We start from the raw sequence: 19,374 nt of genomic DNA on the forward strand, positions 1-19,374 counted from the left end.
ACAGTCACCAAAATAATTCTTTTCTATTTTTTCATGTCAAAGCACACTTTGCAAAAATGATTTAAAAAAAACCAAGCTAATCACAACAATGAAAATCTACATCATAATGAGATTTCAGATAACTAAAAAAGACTTAGAATCTCACCAGGAAAGCAGAAATTATTCTTCCTCTTGCGGTTGCCCTAGCTCAAAACACAGCTTGGAAGGAGGAACAAATGATCCAGGGAACAAGAAGTAACAGAATGACCTTTTATACCAATTCAAGAAGAACAGCTTGCTTCTACCTTCGTTACAATACTTTGCTGAAATTTCTCATGTGAGGAGAGAACCAAATTGAGCGATACATAAATATTGCAAGGGCTGATGTTCTGTGAAGAAACACCTTGACCCCAGATGACATATTTGGAAACCCACCACTCACAAGCTTGAACCCCCAGGTATTGTGTCATGAAGGCATCACTGTGGTCTTATGATCACTCTACCAACTTCTGTTAAAGCTTATTAGAGAGTATCTCCCAGAAAAAAAAATAAAAGCAACTGTAAACTTGCCTTTGTTTGAAAACCCACTCAAAATTCACATCTGCTTCTTATAATGAAGCACAGGGTAGTACACAGGCCTGCTGGGGAAGGTATATTCAGATAAGCAAAGAATAGCAGACATCACTGCTATTCTCCATTTCTTTTGTTATTTCCATTTTTTTTCTAATCTCAGCATTTTCAAAATCTTAATATCACCACAAATGCTAGTAAAATGGCTGGACAAGAACCAGCACAAGTAAATCATAAGACTAACTTTCTGCAAAGCCCTCAAATAGACAGCATTTATAGCCACAGTTTCAATTCCACTATTTTTACTTCAATGAACACACATGCAAACAAACAGATTCAATTTCATGGTACACTTAAATATTTGTTTTAATGTCTCCTCAGCGTAAAGGCAGATGTCTACATCCCCGGAAATACTCTGCAATCCCTAATGCTATGGAAAACTATTTTCCCCATCCTGAAAGTATCTTGTTGACCCAGAAATAGTTTATTTAAGCCAGGCAGTTTCTGACCTGCTGTGATCCATCGCCATTCACAATGTGAGGCATCATGGCCACCTCCCCGTTCAGCAACGGCGGCAGCTCCAGCGGGATTTGGTCGGTCATCATCATTGTGACGTACATTCATGGAGAATTTTCCTCAACAGACTTCCTGCAAGAGAAAACATCAGTTAAAGACCCTGCAAAAACCCTGCTGTACTTCAGGTCATTCTGCCATTCAGGAGCTTAAGCAGGAGCCCTGCTTTTGTAGCAGGAGGCGTACGGGAGCTCAAGGCTCTGAACAGAGGTTTTAACCATTCGAGCATGGGAAGTCAAGTTTCCATGCAAGAATTCCAAAAACCAAGTAGCCAGATTCCCACTCTTTCCCACAATTATAAACCTCAGCCCTCACTGATGAAATGGGCAGGTTCTGAGACACTTAAATCACAATTCCGCTTGCTGCCACAGCTCTTGGAACTACATCATCCACACAGTTAAGATGTTACAGCAATTTCACTCAACAGCCACACTTCAAAGCCAAACACCTTAATTTTCTTTCTAGGGCCCTGTAAACAGTGTGAACTACCACTACAAAACAAAGACCAGACACCCGACTTCCACTTAATCACGACCCAAAAGGATTAAGGCTTCTGCTGAAGCAGGAGGAACAGCACATCCTCAATGTTCTGAACACCCTGTCCTAGGAAGGGCAACAGAAAACAATGACATCACATAAGGATTTGTGAAAAATCACACATCACTTCCAGCACACCCTCCCCCCTTTCACAGCTAACTGGTGCGACACATGAGCATCAGTAAAACCATGAGAAGCTGCCTTGTAAAAATAAGTCTTAATTCAGTGTTAAGGGTATCATCATGCTGGTTTATGGGGCAATAACACAGCTCTAGTGAATAAAATGGATGATCTCATCACATAGCTTATCTAAACTTCTGCACAACTCCTAAGCAAAGTAACCTGACATGTCCAGTGGTGAACAGCCTCCTTAGTACCTCTCATGCCAAGGAATCCCAAAGTTATCCTGAATAATTTCATATACATCCCAAATTCAAGTTAGGAAAAAAATATGCTGTGACTTAAGTGGCACCATAGGTGATCAGCTAGCATAAGATGATCAGAGCGGACCAGCTACAGAAAGGGGAATTTTTGGCAAAGAGCATGGGACATAACTAGAGACCCATAAACCAGGAGCTTAATTCAGCTGCTCCAAAGGGGATGAAGGACTGAGCCACCTTCACCAGGGCTGAAGCATCCCATTCCATGGATGCTGCAAATCTTATATCCCCTCAGCCCCAAATCCTGCTAGACTTCAAATCTTTTAGCTGAAATACACTGCCTTCATTTTCATCAACCTCTCCCAGAGCTCAATGTAATCCCATCATCTGCACAGCCTCATGATCAGAAACATCAGCCTGACCAAGAGCTGCTCCTCCAGCTCCTGAGGAGGAGCACTTACGTGATTTAGAAGTGATGGCAGTGCCCACACAGACTGAATCACATCTAACTCCTCACTGTCATCAAGTGGGCCCCTTCACATCTAAGCAGAACCAGAAGGCTGAAGGTACATTTGTTTTTCAGAAGATGTGCAAACCTGGCGATGTGACCTCCAGCCACACAGCTCAAGACCAGCATTTTAATTTAATTCAGTACCAAATTTAGCACAACTCTCACAGCTCTTTCCACTGTTCTCATCGGTGAGAAAACACCACTTTTCTAATCATCACTTCATGAAGACATAAACAGAGGCAATGTATTTTCATCCACCTTTAAATTAAATCCCTCCTTTCATCCAAGACTCAATTACAGGACAGAGGTTCTCCAGAAGCCTGAGATACAGTTGTTGTTAGGATGGTGCATCCTAAAGCTTTTGCTTCTCATTAATTCACAGTTTCAGGTTTTCATTTCAAGAAAGATCCAAGTCCAACAACAATATTCACAGGTGTTGGGATTTGGGGGTGGAGGAGGGAGAGGAGTGGGGCAGTGAGTGCGACGTCACTTTTTGAGGGTTATGTTTGTTTAACAAGGAAGAAGAGCATATGTGAGTTTTGGACCATTTCTTAGCCGCTTGGGATTAAAAGGGCTGAAAGAGCTCAATAATGAACACCAGAGAGCACAAAAATTAATAGCTTTCAATGGAAACAGACTGATTTAGTCAATAGCCAGTTGGACCTCCAACTACTCTGGCTATATGTGCAGTTATTTATGCATCTATAATTGGTGTGTCTACAAATGTATATAATCACATTTAAAGTTTATCTGTAGAGAACACAACATTCATAAAAACTATTTAAACTAATACAAAACAAAACCTCAATCCCCAAACAAATGACACATTCATTTAGTCTGAATCCAAAAGCTGAGATTTACCAGTTTAAGCATCATACTATTTTCTTGACACTATTTTCTTGAGGAAAAGAAACCCCATACTATAGCTCAAAGCAACATATTTTCCTAGTAATATTTCCATTCCAGGCACAACAACGGATATGTTGACATTTATTTGCTACGTGTCATTATTTAAAGTGTTGCAGCTACATTCCTTTTGCTTTATTAATGGTTTGTCACTACAGCCATGTCTACGCTTGCCTCACTTGAAAGGAGAAAACAAAAAAAATAAGAAAACATAAATAAAAAGGGCTTCCTCTATTTGCCAGGTCTGGTATGACCCCACCAGAGATGATACCAGCAGCAGTACTGGCTACAAGGTGCAGCCATTGGCTGGAATTTTTGGCAGTATTTCACAAAGATGTACCCCAGGCAGAGTTAAGACATCTACCAGGAGACTGGCAGACTTCACTGCAAAGCCAAACCCTTTGGAAACAAGCCTCGTGGACTTTTTTAGCTTATTTGTTCAAACATCCTACTTAAATTTATTAGCCATGCTCTCACACTCGTCCTAAAGCCCAGGGTTCCTCCTTCCTCAGGGGATGCAAAGTTGATTAATACAAAGAAATTGAAGTCTGAACACAAACAGTTTATTTTTCCTTCAAATTGGGAACATCAGTGGAAGAGCACACCAGACTCGACTCAGAGAGCCAGGTCACATTCCAGGATATGAGAATTCTTCCTTAGCTAAAATATGAACTGCCAAACACTAACCCACAGCCTTTTTTTCAGGTACTAACTCAAATTTGGGGTTTTGTCTAGAAAGCTGACTATATTTAAATGTTAAAAGGATATTTCCTGTGTGTCTACATTCCCTGGGTTTGGCTGGGACAGGTTACAACAATGCCAACATGGAGTGAGAGGCTGCATCTGCCTGTCTAGCTTCCTCCAGGAATATGGAAATCACAGCTTTCCACTTTGCTGAAGAGCAAGGAAGAAATAACCATCCAAGTTTGCTGTCACTGTCCCCAAAGTTCCAAATCTTTTGATGTCTACGAGTTACTGTTGCAAACTTGATTTCCAATTCAGTACTGCAACCTTCTACTGATCCCTGAGATGACTCCATTTCCTTAAATTAATTCAATATGTGAATTAGTAATACATAAATTAGTTGCACATGGCACCATAGAGAAAATTCAAACACACAGAAGAATGAAGCGTAACTATCACAAGCGCAATGTCCATGTATGGTCAAAGAACATGACCCAACAGGTTACGTCAGTTTTCCTGAAATTCCAAAAGCAGTGCGAACCACATCAAGATACCCAATTCCACTTTTCCTAGAAGGTTTCACCCATGATATTTATAGGGCTGGAAGCCAAGAACATTTTTCTTTCTGTGATTTTCTTCCTACCTTCTGTCTTTTACAAAGCCAAAGAACCTCTTCCAGCTATGGCAGACAAATGCACAGAACCTGGCAGAAGCAAGAGGAGTTGTGAATATTGAGTCCTGTGACAGCTCTTTGCAAAGACTTGATTTTTATTTGCCTGCAGCAGACCATTAAAAGCTCCTGAACAAAGTGTTCTGCTTTTTTATCACAATCATCTGGAATTACAGAAGTTGTACTACAACAAGGACAGAGAGTTTTCAATACTAAGTAGAGCCACATACCCAGGTTTATTTAATATACAACTAAAATTCAGTGCTAAATGCACATTTTATTCCTGCAGTGTATATTTAGGGGTATTCTGCCTGAATAGAACACACTGCAAAAAGAGTAAGAAGCTACCCCACCTTCAATCCTAGCCTTGATAAAAAATTCTTGAAACACACGCAGTATAAACTTGAAATGGAAGGACTTTATCTTTCCAGAGTAAAAAACAGCCCTTACCACTTCCCCATGAAAGAGCTGACACAGAGATGGTACACCACAGGGTGACACAGTCTAGCAGGTCTTTTCTACCACTACTTTAATACATGTACTGTAGGAAGCCCTCTTCTACCATGGTATGGGCTGGGTGAGCTCCTCTTGCACAGAGGCTATTACACCGGCCAGAGAAATAATCCAAACCAGCAGAAGCTTCCTTAGTACTTTACAGCCATGGGCAAAGCCAGCTCTGGTCTTACCAAAAGCCAAACTCTGTTGATAACTGCCCTGCTGACCAGCAGTCACAAGGCAACTGTTTCTCTCCCCAGCCAGACCAGGTTCTGCAGTGACAATGTTCAGAAATTGGCAGTTCTCTGACCCAAAAAGGAAAGGATTTGTGACATCTGATCTGCATCCTCCAAACCACATCCGAACAGCATAGCCAGCCCAAAATCTCCAGCATCACCTGCACAACTGAAGTGAACACAGGAGGGATCCCCATCCACTGCCCTGCACCAACACTCAAACACTTTTGTTATAACCAGGATAAGAATGAGGAATTACTTAAAAGGGCCTTGCCATGGTTAAAAAATATGTATGGAATCACAGGTTCATGTCAGAGGGACACATTGGCACACAGAGGTCAAATCTTCAGAAACACATGCCCTGAAAAAACTCACTATGAAAAAGATATACAGTAAAATAGAATGGCAATTAAAAACAAAAAAATCATTTAGTATTCACAGAAGCCATTACCTGCAGCATATCTTATTCTTCTTCCGTGAAGAGAAATAGTCCTGAAATTATTTGCTTTTGTTCAGGACATTATACGTGCAATTGAAGAAGCCTATCAAACTCTGGCATGCCAAATCATGTTACTGCTGGTTATTATACAGTTGAAGAAATGTGTGGCTTTCTAGAGTCATTTTGAATAATGTTTTGAATAAGAGAAAAATAACTAGGAAAAAAATTTGCTAGTATGTACAAGGAGAATATGTATACATAGTCTTATTTGTACACACACGTTCTTAGACACTAAGAATTTAATATGGGTCTATTACCCACTGGGAAGGCTCTGAATGAGGAGTGCTCCTTCTGCACATTCCTGCTAATGCTGGAATTTATGTGCAAGAGATGAGAGAACTCACACAGTGCCCCATTTGCCTACTGTATTTTGTACAGCACATGTTGAAATTCAGGATTAATTAAAACATACATAACACAATTCTATTTTCACTGAAAAGCAGAGTGGTAAATATAGCTGCTTTCAAGAGACTCTTGCCATGGCTTGCCACTCCATTTCAAAGAGGAGTGGTAATAATTGTTCATGTAGAAAAGCCTCTCGAGACATGAGCAGTACCTGGAGGTATGTGCACAGATGGTTGGTCAAGGCACAAACAGTCTGGAATTTGTCTTGTCTGATGTGCTTTCATTAGTTTAGTTAAATCACATCCGTCTGAAGCGCCACTGAAACCTGAACACATTCTTTCTCTGTTTAATTACAAACACGGTAGATTAATTTGGAAGCATCCAAACAGACGGGCTTCTTCATAACAATTTTGAAGAAATACACACAATTCTAAAAATCTGTTATGACAAAAGAAAACAGATTAGAGGGAATACATATTCACAATCCACTGGCATTTTATGAAGAGGTAGTGAAATGCCTGCTGCTTGCTCTCTGTGCCATTTCACAGACACAAGGCCACAGTAGCTGGATGCTATCTCCAACAAGCTGAAAAGCATAAACATCCTCTCAAAACTTAACCACTGTAATTAATCAGTGGGTTTATTCCCCTCTAGTTTATTTTAAGCAACAACACATTTCAATGTGCATGGTACATTCCATCTCTGAAGATGGAATTATCAGTAGTATTCAATTCTAGGCAGGATCCAGGAAAGTTAACACTGTTTTTCCCCCACACTGGATTGGATTCCCAAGGCAGCAATCCAGAGGGTAATGATATGAAGATTTTCAGTAGTTTGCATTTATTTAGACCTAAAATTTGACCTCAGATTTTCCAGGCTTGAAACTCCATTATCTTAAAGAACAACAAATTTGTGCTGTAACCAGCTGCACATCCCTCATAGGAAATGTTTGTCATTCAGGAACAGAAAAACTATTGAAAATTGGTTCCAAGCTTAACCTTGGGAAGATATGGAATAACCAAGTAACTTCAAACACGTACCAGAAATGAGCATCAGGAATGGGGATATCAAGTCAGTCTGCATCATGCTGGAGTGTCTTATTTCACAGGGCAAGTACAACTAATCAGCAGATAATAGCTCTGATGAAATATTGGAATAAAGCAACCTGGCACACAAAGGAACCTTTTACCAACGGAAAACTTCACCCAGCTAGGGGTTTTTCACCTTGGTTTTCCAGAGGGAAATCTTGTGAAAACTCATGTAGGAAAAGAGAGCTTGCCCTCCCTCCCACCACCACCCACGCCTGGGGTGTGCAGAGCCTGAAGGCCATCATATTCATGTGCAAGCCTTGTGGAACTAGATTTAAGGGAATAATATACACCAGGGGTGAAACAGACCTTCAAAATTTTTATTAGGCTTATATTAGCTGTGGCTGAGCAGAAAAGCCACAGGCAGACAAGCTAATCCAATGGTTCCACAGCATTCTCGCTTCTGCAAATAGTATTAGAGCAGCAAATTCATCTGCTGCTCAAAAATCAATTCCAAAACATGCAAACACACCATGGCTACAGCCTGCACTGCTGGTAGAAGAGCAAGCTGCAGAGACACCTTGTATACAACTCAGTCTCACCATGTGGGTTTTTCTGTGCTTTTTCTTCAATCTGAAAATTAAGCTAGTCATTTTTGCTATTTATATTCCTTTCCTTCTTTGTTCTCACACCTTTCTTTCCTCACCTTCCTCCATATTAATCACGACGGATAAAGGGACTCACGAGGGATGTAGCTGCAAAAATAGAGAAGTTTTCAAGCACACAATTCTCATACTATTTCACAGTAATTCTTCTAAGCAGCCATAAGCTGAGTTTAACTCTTCTTGCACAATAGTGGCCAATTACTTTCTTCCCGTGATTTTTAGTGTTGTTTTTGGCACAACTTGGCTTTAAAATAGCAACTGCTTCAAGCTTTTTTCTCATTTCATGAGAAATTATTTTATGCACTTCCAAAAACACAAGCAGCAATTAATATTTCAAACTAATTTGTTGCTGCTTGTCCACCCTTAGAGACATTTGAGTTAAGAGAGTTCTGGGAGCTGTTTAATTGCCAGCTGTACAACACACTCTCAACTGCACTCAGCATCTCTGTGCTTTTCTAGAAGACCGCAAGTCACTTGAAACAGGATGGGGACAAAGTAGGAGTAGACTTAGATCATATAATTAGGAAGAAATTCTTCCCTGTGAGGGTGGTGAGGCCCTGGCACAGGTTGCCCAGAGAAGCTGTGGCTGCCCCTGGATCCCTGGGAGTGTCCAAGGCCAGACTGGACAGGGCTTGGAGCAGCCTGGGATAATGGAAGGTGTCCCTGCCCATGGCCCAGGGTAGAATAAGAAGTTTTAAGGTTCCTTCCAGCACAAACCACTCTGCAATTCTCTGTTATTCTTTGATGACATCTGCATCTCCACAGGTCAGCAGGAAAGCCCAGAGCACTTCCAGCTGTGGTCCATCACCAGGGCAATGAGATGAGGATGACAGTGGGCCAACAGCCCTCCCTCCACCCAGAGCACAGGCTGGTCCCTAAGTGCAGACAGCCATTCTACACAATAGAGACAACACTGCACATTTTCTAACTAAAGAATCACCCTTTTCAGGTTCTCTATGCTCTTCGTTGCCTCTGACAAAAGCAATTTGCAAGAAAAATTCACACTGTCTATAGCAAGATCTTCAGTACGTTTAAACACAATTGGAAAATAGCCTGCTATTTGCTTGAAGCAATTTGTGTGAGGAGGAACAACTCCCTTCAGTCCAGACCTACACCCATCTACAAACTGGGCCCTGATCCTGCAAACATTTGCACCAGAGTACATCTTTATGCACTCCTAATACTTTTATTAAGTACGGAATTCCCCCAGACCAGGGCTGCAAGCCCAAGAACGTGCCCAGGGACACAAGCAGAACCTCTATGCAAAGAGACGTTCTTGCACAAAGGTGAAAGTCAGATAAGCCACAGGTATGCTTCATCTATTTGCTTTCTTCCTCCATTTAATAGCCAAAGTATTAATCATGGTTACAGTTTGATAAGCACAGCATTTGTCGATAAATACCCTCCCCTTCAACTCTGCTCTCTCAAATAATAATCTCTCTGCAATAATACCACAAAGACCTTGGTTATCTCTCCTGGAGTTCCTGTGCAATGGGGAATCTACTAGAATCAATGGGGTGGGGATTACTTTTTTTTTACCCCTAATTAAACTACGAAGCATAGGAAAGGGGGGGGGCTATCTATCATATCAATCTGCAGCTCTTGAAAAGCCTGCATACCAAATCCCATTTCCAACAAGGTCTCAGCACACCTTTGTGCAACACAAACTTCGCTGCTGTCGCCATTCCCCGCTAACCTGACTCCGGGCTGACGCTGCTGTGCTGACAAAGTGGCTCATTGTGTTATTGTGGGAAAGCACTCCGGAGAGATCTCCCATTCCACCCTGGGATTCAAGAACAGGCATTCACACGGGGCAGCCGCTGCAAGGGAGCACCTCTGGATGGCTGCCGGAGAGGTTTCTCATGGAGGAGGAAAGTTGAGCCCATTATTATCATCGTGCTCACAAAATCCAAGTGCTTAAACCACATTAGTAACAAGAAAACCAACCCAAGACCCATCACCCAAATCCCATCACTAACTTTTCAGGATCAGGAGAAAATGTTGAAGCTTTATTACACCATCCTTCACTTTCACAGAACATTAAGTACATTCTTCAGAATGTACTTCAGAAAGCAGCTCTTTTCTGAACTGCTTCATGAAAATGAAGACAGTATGATACCTATGAAGGCTTCTCCTAATTGGAGATAGACAGAAAATTACTTTATTAAATAAAGACCTGAAACTCACCAGCAAAAAAAGAAATCACACACAAAAAGTTAAGTCATTATTCCATTTTTGACTGAGTAATTTTGGTATCTGGACCTTACAGGAAAAAAGCCTCTCCCACTCCAGGTATCTGATTTTTATCTCCAATAATAATAAAGCATCAATGAATGAAAAAACCCCAAATCTTTAAATGCATAATACTAGGGGGTTTGTTTTCTTTAAGGTGGGAAGACAAAGAGTCTTTACCTATGCTATGCTGAATGTGCCACCTGCTGCAGCTAGAAAGCTCAGGTTATCAATTAAATGGTTTAAAAGGGAAAACCTTTGGGGTTTGCTACCTCTCTGAAGTGGGGCACAGTTTGCAACAGAGACTGACAGAAAAACAAAGTGCTGTTTATACACCAAGGACAATCCAGTGGGGTCACCCAGCACTCAGGTGGTCTGTATCCAATTGAATTCTGAATCCTCACCCTTCTAATATCATTCCTATACTCTGCCAAATCATTCAGGCAATGGAATGAAATTATTCTCAATAAACTGTATTGGTCTTTAATAATACTAAATACAGTTAAGTACTGAACAGCTTGTCTTATGAATTATGAAACCAACAGCACTTAAAACTACACCAAACCCAGAAGTGTTGGTTGAAAGGCAGGTTCAAGGCATGGTGCCAGCAGGACAGATGCTCTTCCCACCCTGGGTGAAGTTAAAAGCAGCTCCAATCCTACCAGTTACAGGAGTTACTCATTACTAAGTTACAAGTCTTTGTTAATTAAAGTTTCCTAATATTTCACCTATTGACTTTGATACTACAGCTTTCAGGTATGAGCAGTATTATTAAGGGGCTTCAAAAAAAGCTGTGGAAAGTCAAGACATATATACAAGCCAATAGTAAGAACCAGGATGAGCTAAGTAAAGGAAAGTAAATTCCTGCAAACTGATTTTTTTTTTTTAATGCAAGGTTTGTATTTAATCAAAAAGGGCACAGCCATGCTTTTTTTTATTTCCCTATTGATACAAGCACACACAGCTCCAATGAAGCTAATTAAACCCTTGAAGCTCAAGTGAACTTTACGCATCCTTTAGATGACAAAATTCCAGTCAAGCAAAAAAACTTAAACAGACAAGCAGCAGAAAGCAAACCAACTTTCAAGCTTCATGTCACATGTACCTGAAGTTTCATTTTCCCTTGTTACACTTAGGGAAATTAATTTCCATAACCACTTGCCAAACTTTAGAGGTGCAGGGTACAGAGTCTATCCAAATACAGATAAGAAATCCATAGAAAGGAAGAGTCAGAATTGCTCAGGCTGGAAAAGACCATGAAGACCACTGGGTTCAAATGTTAACCGAGCAGTGCCATTTGTGCCACTAAACCATGTCCTTACATGCTGTATTTACATATGTTTTCAGTACCTGCAGGGCTGGGGACTCCACCACTTCCCTGGGCAGCTATTCCAAGTTGTTCTCTGCACAGGTTGGTCTTACTAAGCATCAGTGGGGTTTTGTCATGAGGAAAAAAAAGAGTTTGTGCGTTTCTAAGACAGATGCACTTTTGTTACTGCTCTGGGAGACACCAGGGTTCATCTTTCCCTATCCCTGACTCTGTAACAGCATTCCCAGTCCCATGGATACATCACACAGCTTGTCTGCTTCACTGGCTGGCATAAACAACCTGTTTGCCACTTAACAACATGGGGTAGATCCATTGTACAGGCTCAGAGCAGACGAGCAGAAATAAACTCATCATTAACAAAGCACAGCTCGTCTTTGAGTCTTGTTAGACAAAATCTTTTTGACTGTGATAATCTTCAGCAATAACCATCCACAGGATTTCAGCTTTCTGGAAAGAAACTTAAAAAAACCCTACCATGTTCTCTAATAAATTTTTTATTTATAATTCCAGCTAGAATTCAAAAATTAAAGTATTTCAGAAAGGCACAGAAAAAAAAATAGCCTCGCCTCCTAGAATATGTAAACCTCAATTTCAAGAAATGGGCTTGGTTAGCATATGGGAGTGGGGAAAATTAACAGCAAGCAGTTCTGGGGATTTGGGGAAAAGGTACAAATATACAGTTCACCCACAGAATGTCAATAAACAGGTGAGAACAAAAGATACAAGTCCTTCAAATATAAGAAAACCCATCTCATAACTCAACTGGAAGAAAGCCAAGTGATAAAAAGACTGAAACTACAAGAAAGGCTAATTCTCTGGAGGTTTTTTTCCTACAGTATTTTTAATAAATATAAAAGATTTTACCATTACATGCCCTGACAGCCTTCAGCTTTTCCTGGACATTGCATCTCACTTTGCCTATTGCAAGAAAAACTCATAGAAATCCTGATGAAGCAAAGAATGTTACACTGAGTTGAGGTCAAATATACAAATACAGTATATATGTATATAAATAAATTTGAAAAATTCAATGTGGCTTGACAGCAGCTTTTCTTTGACAGTGGAGGCAGAAACATCAGAATATCAGCAAATGCAGGAGTTTGCCTGCAGGGTTCTGACCGCATCAGCACAGGACTTGAGCAAGAAAAAAAGCTTTCCTAGTCAAATTTAGTTGTGCTCAATTTTACCTGAATGACAGAACTGACACATGACCCGACAAGATTTTATTCCCGGGGAGCTCTATTGAGGCACACTCAGTTTGTGTGAATAAGCTGGAACACCCAGGTGTTATCACCGAAAGTACGGCACAATCTCAAGTCTTTAATATTTACATTCTGACCCAGTTCAGTCACATTTTGGCAACACAGAGCCCATACAGATATCTACCTTAACAATACAGTACACAGTTAATCAGTGACAAACACCTACCCATTAACACCAGTCGTTCTCCCAGCTAAAGGCTTCACAGGTCTCAGAGATTCATGCAGATTGCTTTTGTTCCCCAGTTTCTGAAGTGAGGAACTCTTGTCATCATTTGAAATGTTAATATCTGGTTTAAAAAATAAGTAAAACTCATACTCTCTACCTCCACCATGGCATATTACTTTTGGGGCAGGGGAGGAAGATGACATGTCCGTGCAACAATTTTTATAAAGATTCCCAGAAGTAATAGGCCCATGTAGAAAGAAAATGCACTCCTCCTCTCTCTCATGTGAACATATTCCTCCTCCCATTTGTCTCTCTAGTCCCTAATCATAACTCCAGGTTGGTACAGAAAAACAGCCTGGGTGTTCAGGGGAGGGTTAACCTGCTGATGAGAACATGAGCAGTGGTGCATGCTGCAGAGAAACCCCACAATACAAAACACCTGTTCAGCACCTCATCCTCCTCCCAGTGCTCACTAAGGAAATTCCCTCATCTTTAATGAATTTGGACTATTTTTCTTCCATCACCCCAGATGAAACTTTAACCATAAGATTTTTTTTTTCTCTAACCTTGCTCTGTGTTCCCAGGTACTGCTACATCAAGCCCTGTTATGAATAATCTAAATCACAGATTGCCCCTGACCATCCCACGAGTGCCAGAGGTACCTCACAGCTCACAGAGCCCGTTAGAGCACAACACATCTGAGTCAGTGCTACAGCTCTGCAGAAAGTCATCAGCATTGTCCACCACAGTTTGAAATACTCACAAGTTAGTACTGTGAAATTCAGTGTAACTACCAGCTGCTTTACCTTCAGCATCTTCTCTGTTCAATGAAGTGCAGAACAAGATTTATTATCATTTCCATCAGAACCTCAACTTGACACAACTTTTAAATCTGAAGCTGAAGAGATGCTCTGATTTTCCCCCCTTCTCATGGATATACATCAGTGGTACAGAAATCTCAGAGTACTTGGTCTGAACTAACAGATGAGCTATCCATATTCATCTAAATTGAGCAGATTATAACGTTTATTATTAAGAACATGTCAAGGTACATTAGTCTTTAAGGCTTTTTGAACACTTCTTTAATTGATCAAACTATGTAATTACTCTGTTACTAGTAATTTACTTCTTATGACAAACAGTAGTGGGTTGAGCCTCCTACCTGTAGACACAGTACTCGGGCTAATAATAAACAAAGAAAAAGCAGTTGTGAATCCCTGACTGCATTCTGCTTACAGCATTAATACTGAAGCATCGTTGAGGTTTTAAAAGGATTAAGAATTCCTGAAGATTAACAGAAGGCTGATTTTAAAAAATGGAGGTATCCAACATCACAGATACTTAGCTGATGAGCCAGTGGGATTTTTAGACCAGCTAAAAGACTGGAAATTCACTCTCAGAAGTCACCATTCCCTCTAGGAAGAATCAGTAGAGGAAAAGAAATGTAATGCAGTAAAACATTATATACCAGCTGTCAGACCTGTAACTGATACTGTAACAGGGATCTACATTTGTCATCAAGTTACTCAGTCACTGGCAAACTGGTAATGTAGAACTACAGCAAGAGAGCTCCCCATCCCAAATATAAATAGCTATGCCAGACAAAGGATAAAGTCTTTATTTTAGGCACTTACGTTAAAATCAGTATAGCACATAGTCAAACACAATGTAGAAGTCAAAGATTTTTTAAAATATGAATTCAAGAAACCTAATCAGTGGCAAGAAGATATGACCATGCAGAACAAGTGCATAAAACTCACTGCTGGTTCCAAACTGCAGCATCTCAAGACATGCCAGTGGCCCCAAAACCAAAACAAGATGGGTTCTGTTCAGTACAACAGTGTCAGGCCACTCTCCTTCAATACAATCAATCTGGTAAATACTTTTGCAGCTTCCCTTGGCAATTTTATCTCCTTTGGGCTTCAATCAGGGTCCTGCTCTTCCCATATCAAATCAGAGGTTTGCTATCACAAGTCATGAGGTATGTACATATAAACACATACATACACGTTCATCTACATAACGGGTATAAATACCTTCATCTATCCTAAGACCCTTGGAATGCTTTAAGCCGTGTTCAGAAATAAGCAAGTTCAAAGAACTACTAAAATGGCCAAGAGCAAAATCTCAAGTTCTCCCTCTCTTTTTTCCTGGATTTAACCTGCTACCAAATCCTGTGAGGGCTGACAGTATGTCCTTGAGCCCTGACTCCCAGCACGCCTGCATGCCAGAGCCTTACAGCGTTCCGGGGAGCACAGCTCCTGCCACTGGCACATACCAAAGATTCCAGATCTTTTTTGCATCACAAGTAAAATGTTCTCATCAACTTGGATTTCTGTTATAACACGTTACTCCAGCCTCAGAAAGTGCAATCTCAGCATGGTAAATTCAGTGTTCTTTCACTAAACCTTCTCTTGGGTGCTGGGGGTGCAGGGAAAATTAGTTAAATTCAGACACACCATAATCCTCATGTTTCCAAAAACAAATTCCAGCTATAAACCTTAAGAATGCCACACACCTACATGGGGAAGATAGGAACGGGGTAGTTCACTAATGCCTCACATCTTCATTACACTGCCTTCCTCCCACAAATTTTACTGAATTGCCAAATACATGTTGCTAAGTTTGAGAATCTTACAGGAAAATGAATCCTTTATGAAAATACTTGTTGCTAGAAACACACACACAAACAGGAAAATAGATGGTAAACAATAAATTCTCATTGTATTTAATCGCCAAAGGTCTTTGTTCACAACAGCTACTCCAGAACATGCAGCCACATTCATGGGATCGAGTGAATTCTATCTGGAGTTTACAGAAGGAAGCATATACAAACAGCCTCACAAAGGTATTTTCCTAGCAGGAAGCTACAAGCACTTCTCTGCTGCTCCGGCGGCCCCACTGTCAATGGGGGAGCCGTGGCAGCAGTGCTAAGCACGCTTTACTTTCACTATGGGATTAACCAAGATCACAAATCACCAATTACATCCTGCTTTATGATTTAGGCTTTAATTCATTAATGCAAAGGCAAAACATGCAACAGAGCCTGATGCAAGTCAGTCAGGAGAGCTTTGCTCTGGCTATCCCTGTCCCAAGACTAAGCCCTCTTCGGAATGAAATACCATTTTAATCAACAATGTTCAAAAGTCTCATTTTTATACTAAACTTGTGGTTAATTGCTGTACATTGTTGACAGCAATAACTAAAAATCACTGAATATTTGATGTGCAACTGGGCATGCTGGTGGTTTGCCAGTACTTAAAGGGCGTGTATTTTTTTGTTCTCCAAAGCTTATCTCTTCACTTAAGATGGGAAAATTAAGGAGCTCATCTTCTGCAATGTACAAGTTTCCTTCCCCAAGTTCTATTTTGTGGATTTTCTGCCACTAATAGTGTTGAAAAACAAATTCTTGAGGACAGGAAATATCCTGAGCAAAGGATATCCAGCTTTATGACACTTAAAATGCTGCGCATTCCTCCTGATCTGTCACTGCACAGGCCAGCTGCCGGCATGCGAGAGCGTGTGCAACGCCTCGGGGCGGCCAGGAAAGGGCCTCCCACTGCATATCCCCCCAGGATTCCAGCCTCACAGCTTTGGATAAACCAGCTCCTTCAGATTTCTTCAAGATTTCCCTTCTCTGTGTACTCGACCCCAGCCACCTCCACGGTCCAAAGAGACGTGACGCAACACAGCTTTCTAAGCACCGCTGGCTATCAGGAGCACATCCTCCCCAAAGTCTCCTGATAAGGTGCTTTAAAGTATGCCCACAACCCTCATCTTAATGGCCTAATCTGATGTACGTGGCTTGCCCTTTCAGAGATCACTTGGTTTAATTTCCTCAACAACTGCACTCCACAAAAGCAAACATCCTGTCCCACTTCCAGAGCCAGATCCCAGTTGTGGCAGGCAGCTGCCGGCAGCACCGGCATGAGGGGAGCGGGGACGAGCAGCACGGATCCAGCTCATGCTGGGGAGCTCCACCGGCTGTCCTGTTACAGAGCCAGCTCACCCCTGGAATGGGCCAGAAGTTATGGTAATGGACAGGTTGTTGTCAAAGAAAGTTTGACAGCTTCTCAAGCAGCCCCTGGGCTCATCCCACCCCCAAACTGGGGTTCCCATGAGACCAGCTAGGGGCCCTACAAACACACTGTTAATTAGACTTCTGTGGGTAACAGCAACTGTACAGAAATCTCAAACTTTTAATGAGGGCATCTAAATTACACAACATACATACCAGGGGTAGTCACACCACCACCCACCTGCTGTGTAACTCTTTGCTGCATGGCCAGCTTCAAGCACCATGAAACAATATCAAAGTTGAAGATTCACGTCTAACTTTTTCGCAGGAGTCAGCAGGTTACACTTCTTAAGTAAAGGCAGGCAAATCTTAATCACGCCCATTAAAATCAAGATTCAATCCCTTCAAGGCACTCTGACACTTCAGTAGCTTTCTGTCTCTTCCTATGAGAACAGGCAACATCCAAAGCTAAATGCAAAGGAGCAGTTGAGGTAGAGCCAAGGCTGCCACCTCTGGAATGAGGGCATCTGTTCCACGGGGAAAAAAAGAAAGCATTTCAAGAAATAAAAGCACTAATACTGACAGAACAAAACCACAACCATGACATTTGGACCTTTTTAAAATACATTTCTCTAAAGGTTTTTAAGTGCCACTTATTCTTTCAATAGGCACCCAAATCTAGCCTCAGTAATAAAAAATGCTTATGCTTTACATCTTCACTGGTCTCTATTTAAATACATTTTCTTTACAAGAACACCAAATCACTGTGGTTTTACTGGAGACAACAAGGGACTAATGCTCCTGTAGAAGATCTCAAAATAAAACCAGCTGCCATTTTTAGTATACCAAAAATTACAGCGTTTCTTGGAGTGTTCTAATACAGCCTTAGCCAAAGGATATTCTCATTCCAATTCATTACACTTGCAACATCTGACAAGTTCATGGGTACAGGAAGACCCATTCCAAGGGAAGGTCCCTGTGCACTGGCCCTTGTGTCAGCTCAGGGACGTGAAGGTACTGACTCTCCTAACTCTGTCTTTAGGGCAATGCTCAACTTCACACCCAAAGACTACAACAACAACCAGCAGCACTGCCCACTAACTGGACACCAACCTTGACAGGTGTAAGTATATTCAAAGGGGTTTGATTAACTGAGACCAAATATAAATGTGCAGTTAAAGTTTTAAATAGCTACATTGGATAGAAGAGAGAAATCATGACTTTCACAACAGATACCACCTGCACCTCAACTCATGGCAGAACACACCTAAAGACATTTACTCAACTACAGCCACAGTTTTCGTAAGAGCAAGTACTCCCTTTGAAAAGCAGTTCCACAGAGAGAAGTATGTATCTTGTCTGAACACCACATGCTTGGACACACTCAGGCTTCAGTCAGCACTGCAGCAACAAAAGTTTAATTGTAGTGTTACTCATTTCTATTGGCTTCCCTTTTTAGCTGGCACAAGTTAGAGTCTATTCGGTGCCTCACATCAATAACTGATGTTCAAAGTAAAATGCAAAAAAAGGACGTCTTGATCTGCTCGCAAGCACAGAGCAAGCTCTTTATAATAAAGTCATGTTTATTCTGGAACACTCAGTGCCTGGGGGAAACCTGCTTCTAGAAATATTGTGCTCAAATATTTTATAGTCCCAGCAATGCCCACAATCCAAATTTCCTCCCAGCCAGCAGAGAGCATCACAACTGCCCATCCACCTCATGGCAGTTCCCAGGTGAAGCTTGATGGTTTCTCCAGGCAAAACTCAGAATGTTGGATTGCCAATACCTTTGGGTCTCTGCTCTGAGATCACCTTTTTATCCCATCACCAACCCTCCACACCCACCAAACTTCACCAAACTAGTGGGTCTGAACATTTAAAAGCTGAAATCAAGAAATTTCCAAGGGCGAGAAGCTGCATTAGACATTGCCAACAAGCTCTGACTAGACTGCAGGAGCAAGGAAGAGATTTTGGAGAGCACAGTGTCTGCTCTGACACATCTGCCCACAGGGCATAAAAAGAATAGAGCCAACAATGTAAGCAGAGAAATCTTTGTCCTTAGGTGACACTGAGGCAACCTACACATGCCAAAACTGTTGTGCAATTAGTATGTTCTTAATTCTGTACCCTTAGAGAAGTGTACTTAATCAAATGAAAACAACGTAATGCAAAATAAAGCAACCCAAGAACTAATTAGCTAAAAGATGTGGAATGGAAGCAAAATGAAGTGTCTAATTATATATCTTCAGTTCAGCTGCACAACACACTACAGACCTATAAAGAAAAAC

General features: G+C 41.2%; 1 protein-coding gene across 1 annotated transcript in view; it reads right to left on the minus strand.

Moving 5' to 3' along the window:
- The window catches only part of FNDC3B (fibronectin type III domain containing 3B), a 183,690-nt gene that overhangs the window by 145,515 nt on the left and 18,801 nt on the right, over positions 1–19,374 (minus strand). Inside the window, exon 2 of the mRNA XM_005525084.3 lies at positions 1,059–1,197. Coding sequence (XP_005525141.1) covers positions 1,059–1,169 — 111 coding nt within the window. The 5' untranslated portion in view covers positions 1,170–1,197. The remainder of the gene's footprint in view (positions 1–1,058; positions 1,198–19,374) is intronic.

This window comes from Pseudopodoces humilis, chromosome 11 (assembly GCF_049639895.1).
Source record: "Pseudopodoces humilis isolate 2021_Gansu_Grassland_sample_001 chromosome 11, ASM4963989v1, whole genome shotgun sequence".
NCBI lineage: Eukaryota > Metazoa > Chordata > Aves > Passeriformes > Paridae > Pseudopodoces > Pseudopodoces humilis.